The 11,657-nt window shown below is 38.5% G+C and overlaps 1 protein-coding gene across 3 annotated transcripts in view; it reads right to left on the reverse strand.

Moving 5' to 3' along the window:
- Nucleotides 1-11,657, reverse strand: part of acap1 (ArfGAP with coiled-coil, ankyrin repeat and PH domains 1) — a 36,019-nt gene that overhangs the window by 22,126 nt on the left and 2,236 nt on the right. Inside the window, exons 1-11 of one of the 3 annotated variants that reach the window (XM_073859861.1) lie at nt 8,171-8,557; nt 7,767-7,906; nt 5,973-6,030; nt 5,445-5,564; nt 3,425-3,478; nt 3,240-3,301; nt 2,742-2,922; nt 2,396-2,440; nt 2,176-2,271; nt 614-693; nt 394-501 (exon numbers count right to left, since the gene is read on the reverse strand). In XM_073859861.1, coding sequence (XP_073715962.1) covers nt 394-501; nt 614-693; nt 2,176-2,271; nt 2,396-2,440; nt 2,742-2,922; nt 3,240-3,301; nt 3,425-3,478; nt 5,445-5,564; nt 5,973-6,030; nt 7,767-7,819 — 857 coding nt within the window. In that variant the 5' untranslated portion in view covers nt 7,820-7,906; nt 8,171-8,557. Of the gene's footprint in view, nt 1-393; nt 502-613; nt 694-2,175; nt 2,272-2,395; nt 2,441-2,741; nt 2,923-3,239; nt 3,302-3,424; nt 3,479-5,444; nt 5,565-5,972; nt 6,031-7,766; nt 8,013-8,170; nt 8,558-11,657 lie in introns of those variants that run through there. The other 2 variants (XM_073859862.1, XM_073859863.1) reach the window with 2 other exon arrangements.

The following is an 11,657-nucleotide window of genomic DNA, read 5'->3' on the forward strand; positions in this document are numbered from 1 at the left end:
AGCGTTGGGGGCGTGTCCGCTGTCTGCGCTGAAACCACACCCACTCCTGGGAAAGCTGCCAACTCTATCAACTTAAAAAAACCGCTATAACCAGAATAGATGCTCATGATTGTATTGGGGGGCATGTGCGGTGGCTCAAATGCGTCATTGAGCCACAGTTTTTAGTTAAAATCCTGTACTTAGAAACTGTTTAACAATTCAGTACGACATAGTTTACAGTCTTTGTGGTGTGTTTCAGCAATACATTTCTAACGTTTATTATTATGTGTGTTTAGAAACAATATTCAAGATTGACTTTACAGGGACTTTAAATGAATTCCTTAATTATTTATTTCATTTGAACAAAACTAAACTCTCAAATATGGAGAGATAAAGAAAGGAAACTTGTTGTACCTGCTCCATGTTTTGAAAGCATTACTGGCTCTCTTGTACAGATAACCTTCCATTACAATGCCATTGGGTGCATCTGGGCTGAAGTCCATAATGGAGTCATCATATGACACATCCTAAGGATACCAGTACAGATATATATTCCATTAGATACCGCTGTATATCATGATACATTACGTATAGTGTATTCGTGTACAGGTACTTTAGTGTGTTTGTGTGTGTTACATCCTTTTTCTTGACAGCAGCAAGGCTTTGCTCCATGTCTCTTTTCTCTCTCGCAGAATTCAGGACCATCTGAGCATTCTGGAGAGAAAATAACACATCTGTATCACATTCATACAAACATCATGAATCATATTCACACATATAATAAAATTTGTTCATGTTTGAACAAACAAAACAAAACCACACACACACAAATGTAAGTTAGTTAGAAAGCGTAATGTTTGGCAAACAGGACAGAAAATCCTGAAAAAAATGGTAACTCTTGGAGGTTTGAAGCATCTATGTGCCATGACATCAGCTAGATCTTAGAATGGAAGTGTAATTGGATATCATATAATTATAAACACATGACTTTGCCTTAATCTCCACGTCTGTATGTAGTTATTATGAGACTCTTTTCGAGACATGAGCTACGACGTTAAGTGCATTATAATTGTAGTCTATTAAGGGTGCGGCAAGTCTTTGGACCACAGTCAATGGACGGTCAAAGTGCACGTCAATCAGAGCTCAACTGAATGGGAAAGGATGTAAAACATGCCGGTATTTGCTCAACTTCCTGACCTATATCAAGAGGTGGTCACGAAGATCACCTCTATCTCAACCTACTCTTGTTATTTTCCACTGACTTTCCTGTTGTCTCTCTTATTGTATTTCCATATGTCCTGAATTCAACAAAAAAACATTTCTCTGTTATTTTGGTCGGTCACTTTTACTTTCAGTTTTTAAAAGCCCCCCATAATTTTATATCTTTATCCAACATTTCCATCATCCTTTTAATCCACAAACTGTAGGCCAATAAGCCCCACAGTTACTCATAGGCGCTTGACATCTTTCTTGACATTTGTCTTGCTTAGCTTTTCACCATTTCCTGTGCATACAGGAAGTTATGAGCAGGTTTTGTGGTTTTCGCAGGCCAGTAGAAGGTAAGTCAGTTTCCTGTCTACATTACAACTATATGTTCCACAGTATCTTCAATTACTTACGTAACTACTTAAGAACAAAAAATACATGTTTTCATAAATGTAAAATATATACGTGCATTGTATATTACTGTAAGATAAGAAACACTAAACTACATGCAATATGTTATACAATGCAATGTGCGTGTAAATATATTACTGAATTATCTAAGATAATAAAGACCATGCACACAAATCTACATTTTGCAGATATTACAATTGTTTTTACTGTTAAAAAGTGTTGCAAGCAATTTTTCAAGAATTTTTACTGCTTTGGTAACTCAACGTATGTGCCAACACACACACAAACCAGTGTGTGATGCATACTGTTTCCTGTTGTTGCTCTCTCCGGCAGACAACTTCCTAGCATGACGGGCCATCATGTGATCGTTCAACGTGCCATCATATTTCTCCCATTGGCCTTATCGTTCAATCTAACCCTTCCACTTTTTTATATCACGTTTTTCCTTCCTAACAACGCTTTTTGAATTTGTCTATCATTCTGCCTGATACATTTACTTTTTATTCTGTATACGTGCCTAAGCAGATTGCATACGTATACGTCCAGTGGTTTGTGAATTTAGACAGATAGTTCACTCACCTCCTCATTCAACTGCTTGCGGTAGTTTTCCAGTTCGTTGAGTGACTGGTAACCATGCTGGAAAAACTGAGCCTGGGCTTCCATAAGAGAAATCATCTAAAAGCACGCACACACACACACAACAAATAGATATTAGTTTGTATATAGTCTGCATTATTATTATATATATATCTCTACTTTATGATGCCTATATCACAGTATTCAACATTCAGACACATACCGCCATTAAAATTTCAGTCTTCTTCTTTGACTCAATGACATTAATCTAGATAAAGGAAAGAGAGAAGGAACAATTGGTGGGTAAATATCTACAATAAAACCAAATACCAGATCAATGCTGAAATCCAGATCTACTGCATTCACGCTTGTATAGCAAAGCTTTACTCATCATTTGCTTTTATTCATAGCCACTTAGAATAGTGTAAGCAGAAGTAATGCTACCAAAACAAAGTGTACAATGGTTTGTTTGTCTGGGTATACAAAAAAGCATGCTTGCTTGCGTGTCTATGCATGTAAAACTGTGTGTGCATGTAAAAGAAAGAGTCTGTATGGACCTATATGTTTACCTGTAGCACATAGTCCAGTGCCCCTGATCTGAAGGCTCTCCGTGCATTCAGCAGATTATTGCTGGCCTCTTCCACTTCATGCTGTTTTCCTCGTGGTGCCTGAGCGTTCCTGGACAGTGCTGCCTCCAGATTCTCACTGCCTCGCTCGAACTCCTTACGCACATCCTTAAAACGTTTCACATCCTCTTAGAGGAGAATTGAAAAAGAGATTTTAATTTGTAATTTGAAGTGGCAACTAAACTAAATGAATGAGTCTAAATCTAAATCCATGCATATATTTAAGACCAAGACAAAATTTGCTGGATAATGGGTACAAATAAGAAATATCAATCGGAACTCAATTGGTAGAGAAGAGTGTTGGCAACGTAAAAGGTTATGGGTTAACTTCCAAGTAAGAAAAACAAATACTTATAAAATGTACTCATTGAATGCGCTTTCATTGGACAAAAGAGTCATATGAGAGCCAAATGCATAAATGTATGTATAAAAACCTCAACTTCCTCTTTCACAAAATTTTGTAGTTTCAACTTCACAGACTTTTGTGTGATTTCAATCACTTCCTGATGGGAAAGACAGAATTCACAGTAGAGTGAGCCAAAAGTAGAAGTGAACTAAGGAACACATCCACACAGATTCTTGCCATTTAGGTTGCTGTTAGTAACTGTGAAAAGGAAGACTTTTACCTCTTGAGCACTAAGGATGTCTGACAGTTTTTTGGAAAACTTGTCTAAACACTCCTGCAAAAAAACGACAACCACTATTAAGGCTTTTGTTAAGGGCATGAATTCACACAGATGCACATGCACTTTCCTTTTCTACCTTAATTTTCCTATGAATTTTAATTTACTGTCCTATTAAAGGTTTAAGGGGCAGATTCCAGGACTAAAATGCATATTTGAGATGTCTTAAAGAGCACCCATTATGGTATTTTTTACAAGATTTAATTTAAGTCTCAGGTGTGCCTAGAATGTTTCTGTGAAGTTTCAGCATAAAATACCAAACAGATAATTAATTACATTATGTCCAAAATGCCCCCATTTGGGTGGGAGCAAAAACACTGTCTGTACCTTTAAATGCAAATGAGCTGCAGCTCCTCACTTCCTTACAAACAGACAGTGAGCGCATTCAGTTTAAATAGATCTGAATAATACAGTCTGAGTTTACACCAGCCGCGGTAGAGGCGTGAAGCGCAATTGATGTCAATGTTAAGTCTATGTGAAGACGAATTGACACGCGTCTGGAGGTCTCGCGGTGGGTATGAGTCGTTTGTCACGGCGCGGAAGACACGTTTCCGCCTCATTCGCGCGTCTAGTTCACGCGAATTGAGTGCCTGCCGCGGTATGCGCAAATGGTGCTTTTTGTGTATTTTGTGTTTGACGCGAATTTGCGGCTGACGCCAGAGTTGAAAAATTTGAACTTTGGCAGAGTTTCACGCCGAGTTAACCAATCAGGAGCCTGCTTGCTGCTGTGGCGGCAGTCCCGCCCGGAGTCACTCATTCAACATGAAGGAACGCTTGATATTGTCCGAAGCAGTCACCCGGAGCTATACGACACAAGTTTTTATTTCTCTAGAGACAGGAATAAAAAGGACCTCGCTTGGAAGAATGTCACTGAGGACATTGGGCAACCTAGTTGTAATACACATTTTACTTTTGAGTCACGTGACGTTTATCGACCCGTGCAGTTTATTTTCCCCCTATAGTAAGGTTACCAAACACAAACCGGTAACTCTCTCGATAAATGCACAATCAACATCAGTCATCTTGCAAACAGACAACGCATAGCACTTGCCCCTCCCACAAGAAGCAGAGTTTGCCTCTGACGCGCATCAAATGCTTGCTTTTTCCGCGCGTATAGAGCGGACGCGCGAATGAATGCATTCAAACTGTTCAAGCGGCAAACTAGGCGCGGTAGACGCGATTTTGACGCCTGAAACGCGGTTGGTGTAAACGCAGCGTGAGACAATAGTATATAGTGGACAGAGTACAACTCGCTGAGGGTGGAAACTATGGTAATGCAGGACTGTAAGTGGGCGAGCCTTTATCAATGTGACCTCACACTGATAAGAGAATCAAAACGTCATGTCTAATGACACTGTTTTGGTTTAGGGGATTAAATAACAAGGGGGTGGATTTTTTTCATTGTAGGGTGATTGTGTTCACACACCGCCAACACACATATGTCTAAACACCTTGTAAAAGTGGATTTTGCATAATAGGAGCCCTTTAACTGAAAACAGCTTGCACTGACAAATTAAAAAATATATCAGTGCCATTGTTTTGTCTCAAGATGCACAGCAGTAATGTTTTTTGTAAAGTATGTTTGTAAAAACAACTCAAATGACTTAAATAATTAAGGCCTTAATCTGAACCCTGTCTGGGAAACTGCCCCTTAATGTTTCAATTAAAAAGATTAATTGTGACATAAATGTTACAGTACAGTAGATACAGCACCTGTATACCTAGTAGGCACATATGTGCTCCACACATACCATATTTTAAACTGCATGGGTAAATGAATTAATTATGTCCTGTGACCGTACAAGTCATGTAATATCACTTTGATTGTATTTTGTCCCCATTATGGGTAACCACCTACAGTAGCTATACAGTTTATGTTACAAGTTAGCTCATGTGGGTAATCCTATTAGAGTGATTTGTATTTCTAATTAGAAATCAGTTACAAGTCTGCTAAAACATTTACCCCCATAGTCCTGTCCTCAGAACAGTGATGTCCCAGTTCTTTCAGCCCATTTACAAAGCTTTTACTGTTCTGGCAATACACTCGACCCGTCTCCAGCATAGTGTGGCACTGTTTCACCAACTACACAAAAACAAAGATTTTAATCAATATTTCAGTAAAATCATAAAGTAACAAGATTAAGAAGAGCTTTTTGCTAGTTTTAAACAAGCTGGTTTAATTTATTCATGAGAAACTGTTTGTGGTCAATTGGTTTTCGATTGGTGATTCCTCTTTGTAGTTCCTCTCAGGGCACTACATGACACTACATCTTTTCACATAATCCATAACACCTGGAGGGACGTGGCAGGAGAGAGAGGAACAGTAACAACAACAACTTCATCTCAAATTGAGGAATTGAACATTTTAAGGTTAACCTGCAGCAGTTGTATTTTGGATGTTATTCTGATGATGATGGTGTAAATATGAGGGTCTGCACAGTGTCATGGTTTAAAACAGTATGCAGAACGCAATGATGATTTTAGGACTCACCTTCTCAAGTCTTGTCTCCAGTTCATTTACATTTACCTCCACCTTCTCAATGTCTGCCCTGTTGAAACACCACCAGATGAACAAACATATATGCAAGGATTTTAGTCCATTGACTGCAAATCAAGCAACATAATAAAACTTCATAATTTAGTGCACACCAGCTTGAATACATAATTAAAGGTGCAGTGTGTACATTTTAGTGGCATCTAGTGGTGAGGTTGTGAATTGCAACCAACGGCTCAGTCCACTGCTCACCCCTTATTTTGAAACGCATAGAGAAGCTACAGAAGCCGCCACCGGAAAAACATGTCATCGTCAGACACAACTTTGTAAAAAAGTTTGTCCGTTAAGGGCTTCTGTAGAAACATGGCGGCACAAAATGGCGACTTCCATGTAAGGGGACCCTCTGTGTATTTAGATAAAAACATCTCATTTTAAGGTAATAAAAAGTTCATTATAAAAAGGTCTTCATACACCACTGATAATATACTTTTGGATATTATTTTGCAAGAGATACTTCTAAAAAGTACACACTGCACCTTTAAAAGGTCACAATAAGTTGTTTTACAATTTAAGTATGCCTGCATTTCTAGTCGAACACATAAATAAAAATGTTTGTATTATTAAATCAGTATCTTCTTATCTGTTTTGTTTAAAGTCTCTTTTTCAAAAAAAAACTGCTTAGTTCATTGTGGTTTTTCTCTATCACACATACAGTACCGTTGCGTACATTCTCTACATTTCTAAACTCATTTCCTACTATCAGTAGAGATAAGGTGACTGAGAGACATGACATATCTCATAGCTAAATTATTTTGCAGGTTATCTAAAAAATGTGTACGCTATTAGAGAGATGTTGTCATGTATATATTTGTTAGTGCGCGAAGATGTGCGGTAGAGAAGAACTTGTCGTTTCCGTAGCAATCCACCCCTGAAACACACTTCCTGTCTCCTGTTTATCATTTCAGTATCTCTCGTCTCACTTCCTGCTCCCCCACCACTATCCATCCGTTACTTAGCAACCGGAGACAGCTTGGTCTTAACTAAACTAGGCCTGAAAAGTGTTTGTGTCAGTGGGTCTCAAACTCTGTGCATTTCTTGCTTGCTTGCCTTTCTGTATCTATATAAAGATCAAAAATGCTCGTACATTCTGTGCATTAGGTCTCAGGCAGTACGCACCACATGTTCTTCGTCTATTTAAGACAGATGAAACAGATACAGTGTGTGTTTATATATGTGCAGTTCTGTGGCCAATGCAATGACCTAATTTGTAAACTCACTAAACCCCGAGTCTGCTCTCCCTGCACCCACTAAGACATGGCACCACAACTTTCCATTTCATTTTCCATAAAACTGCTAGTGATGAAAGAAAGAAAGATAGATAAAGACAAAACTTGCAATAGCATTACTTGTTCCTCTGTAGGAAAAACTGTACGACCCTGGAAAAGGAACCACATCACGAAAAAACGTCTGTGGTAATGTGTGACCTCCCACTGCCCAATGCGCCACTCAGTCACCCTTCCATTCATTCCTTCTTTATAGACTCAAGCCAATTATTTCCAGTTTTAAAAGATATGACCTACACTAACCGTTAAAACAGCATTTCACGCCGATCTGAGATCAGTTTCATTCCACCACACCCTGACCCTACTTATTAAAATGAACCCATTGACCTGATCCTAGAACACACCAACTACAAATCTACCTGCGTGCACATTAATTTGTTAAATACTCATTATTTTGATTTTGACAACATTTGATATATATATAATAATATATAAGCTAACAGCTTACCTGAATCGTGGGGAGTCCTTCAGACACTCTTCAAAACCCAGTTTAACAGTCATTTTGAAGAATAAACAATGTACTTGAACAGTTCCTTTAATCCTTTATATTAGATACGGACCCGGATGACGTTAACACACCTCCTTATGCTTTATAGATCCAAGACAAACGGTGTGAACAACATCAGCAGTCATTCAGAAAAAAATCATTAAAACAGAATCCATTTCGGTATGAATATCAGTCCGAGTGTGTTGCCTTGTAAAAGCAAAGAGCATCTTTTAAAAAAACACAACCAAGGTTTTCACGAAAATTCACTGAAGGCTGTGGACACCAACGCGTACAATTACACTTCTTACGATAATATAAAATACAATTTTATAAGCAATTGGAATAGAAAACTTAGATAACCATACCGACAAGCCTTCAACCGCTCAGTTTCAAAGTCAAGAGCGCGCTTTTATTATAAGCTCCATTTCGTGCGTCTCTTCCATTTATTAGTCCAGAGATTCATTGGTTTATACATTGATGTTTGGTTCAACTCATCAAACACCATGTCCTGGCAGATCTCCCTTGAGGGACTGAAACTTATTCGCACTTCACACAAGTACTCTTTTTCCGCCCTTGCATTTGCAGTTGGTCCACCTCTTTGCTGCGCTTTATTTCCGGGTTTGGTTGATGCACTGTAAACACGCCGTACGCGCTCTGCTTAATAGTTGTTTATTACGTTTGTGTGGCCGCGTTGCAGTTTTATGTTTAGGGGAATGATAAAAAACTTACAAAAAAAATAAGAAGAAGAAGAAGTATTCCTTCACATATCAGATGCCCAGATAATAATTGTATTCACAGCCCAGTTTCCCTTGAACCTTTACAGGGAGTGTTCTCTCCACAGTTTCTAAAAGTCATCATCACTTTGTTCTGCATTAGATGTGCTAATGCATCTTGGGTAGACCTGGTTAAACCTGTTGTTCAAAAGAAAGCCCCACCTGACTGCAGTGAAAGACATCACAAACCAAAACTGAACCACAAGCAAAACCAGTGAGTCAGAGATGTAGCCTAACCTTATTATATAGACCTGTCCCAAACTAACTTTACACAAAATACATATTAATAAACAAAGCATCTAAACATAAAACAACATCATAAAGTCAATGCTATTGTGGCTTATAAAATATGTACATATGCATTTAAAGTTAATATTAAAACAACAAAAGCATAATAATATTAGAAACAACAACAACAAAAAGAAATAGAAAACAAATACACAAATTTGTGTGTGTTTACACAAATAAGTGTTTGTGTTTCATGTGTGTGTGTGTGTGTGTGTGTGTGTGTGTGTGTGTGTGTGTGTGTGTGTGTGTGTGTGTGTGTGTGTGTGTGTGTGTGTGTGTGTGTGTGTGTGTGTGTGTGTGTGAGTGTGTGTGTGTGTGTGTGTGTGTGTGTGTGTGTGTGTGTGTGTGTGTGTGTGTGTGTGTGTGTGTGTGTGTGTGTGTGTGTGTGTGTGTGTGTGTGTGTGTGTGTGTGTGTGTGTGTGTGTGTGTGTGTGTGTGTGTGTATATATAGGAAAACTGCTACCTCTGGTGACAAGTAGTTGTCATTGCATTGGAGAAGTATTTGGCTGCAGCAGTTGCACTGGCAGGCTTGCACTCTTCAGGGTTCCCACACCTTAGTTGACTTCAAATTCAAGGACCTTTCAAGGACTTTCCAGGTCTAATACCCTCAAATTCAAGGACTAAATGTGGGGACACATTTCGAGTGAGAGCAAGGTTAAATCGTGTTTCCTTTTAAGATACATTGTTTCAGTTCCCTTTTAAGGGAACTCGCGCTGTGTCACCGTGGTGACACTTTGGGGATGCCTCCAGCGGTAAGTGCGTCTGAATGTGTATATCAAATTTAACCAATGGTGAGGCTTAACGACAAAGACAGGGTGACGCGGGAGTATATTGCTATTTGAAATATTCCCAAAGACGACGTTACAGGGATGCAGGAGGTATGGCAAGGGAGACGCAGCGTCTCGTTCCCTTCTCAGGGAACAACAGTTACATACGTAACCCGAGACGTTTTCATGTGTAAAACACAACTATGCAAAAAAGCATATTGGTATTTGGTATGAAGCAACATTCGTATACAGAAGATATAAGCATTTAAAGCGAACAGTTTAGCACATGTGCTTAAAAAGTCTTTTTTAAGTCTAGATTTTTATGATATTATCCTAAACTACACACGGAATAATATGGATTTTTTTTCTTTCAGAAAACTTCTTGCATAAAATAGATTCAAGCCCTTTCAATCATCTGTATTTATGTATGTATATTTTCAAAAACTTCCCAGGGCCTTGAATTTTTTCCACCAAGATTCACAAACTTTCAAGGATTTTAAGGAACCCTGACTCTTAATTCATTAAATAAATTACAATTAAACTTAATGTAAGCAAAATGCATATAATTCTTCTTCTGTCCTGTTTTATTACTTTCTGAAACCCCTGTGGCTGTGCAACAGTGCACATCATGTTGCAATGTTTTCCTGCAAACTCCCTGAACATATTGTGAAACATGTTTACATTTAAAATGAAACCAGAGTAAAAATGTGAATTAAATAAAACTATAATTTTGTATTGCTCTTCAGATCTAACAACTGCCTTGTATTATTAGCTTCAATGTAAATATTAAAACAGTGTCTCACTTGAAAAATAAAATATAAAATGTATTTATCCTGCGATAAACACAAGAAAAAATATATAGATTTTTCGAAGTACATTTAAAGAGGACATTTGACAAGACTTTTTAAAGATGTAAAATAAATCTTTGGTATTCAGAGTACGCATGTGAAGTTTTAGCTCAAAATACCGTATAGATAATTTATTATAGACCCTTTTACAGCTCACGTGATCAAATAGCCTGCACGCATTTTGGCAACAGAAGTGGTGTTATTCCCCATTGGTTCTAACCTGTTATTACCTCAGAAAGTTTATTAAAACGTCTTTCCAGCATCAAAATGTTTGGTTGTTGCGTTTGGTTGCACTAATATAATGTATAATACACATATACGTATATATGTATCTGGCAACTTTATTTTTGGCCATCTGCTAACGTCTTCTATCCACTCCCCTATAGTACACGGATCTGTAGCTGTGTTGAAAAAGTTAAAAAGTCAACTTTTTTTAAATAACTTTCTCTGTCTGTGTTGCTTCACTGCTGATTCTTGCCATATTCCGTTGCCTAAATGTGCGCGCATATGCTGCCACGTCATCATTGTGTACAAACAGTACAAGGTTCTATAACATGTTAAAATTGCCACTTTGTAGGTGTGCGCAAAAATGTGCTGTTTTGGGTGTGTCCTTTAACATGCAAATGAGCTGATCTCTGCACTAATGGCGCTTTTCCATTGCATAGTACCCCACGGTTTGGTTTAGTTTGGGTCGGGTCAGCTTACTTTTGGAAGCTTTTCCATTGGGTGCAGTACATAGTACCCGATACTTTTTTTAGTACCACCTCGGTTGGGGTTTCAAGTGACCCGCGCTGATACCAAACGTGACGCAAAAGCACTGTAGATCACTGAGTGGTCTGAGAGAATCGTCACTACCAGCATCATCGCTGTAGTTTAAAAGATTAGCTTTACCTTAGTGCTAGCTTGCGCTGTCTCGAGCAAACGTGTTGTCATCTGTGCTCTGCTATAAGTTCCCAAACTCCCTTTTAGCGACAAAACATCCACATGTTGAGAATCAGGGACACCATAACAGTTTTTCCAGACTTGCAGTTTGTGGCGGAACATTTGCGACGAGCACGTCAGCTCTATATATGCTTAAATGCAACTTCAATGAGGCTCAGCGGAGGGCCGTCGACTGACGCCACGGGTGTTTGAACAGAAACTGCCATGTGAAACAGAGATGTGCAAACATCTATT

This window comes from Misgurnus anguillicaudatus, chromosome 21, assembly GCF_027580225.2.
Source record: "Misgurnus anguillicaudatus chromosome 21, ASM2758022v2, whole genome shotgun sequence".
Classification (NCBI taxonomy): Eukaryota; Metazoa; Chordata; class Actinopteri; order Cypriniformes; family Cobitidae; genus Misgurnus; species Misgurnus anguillicaudatus.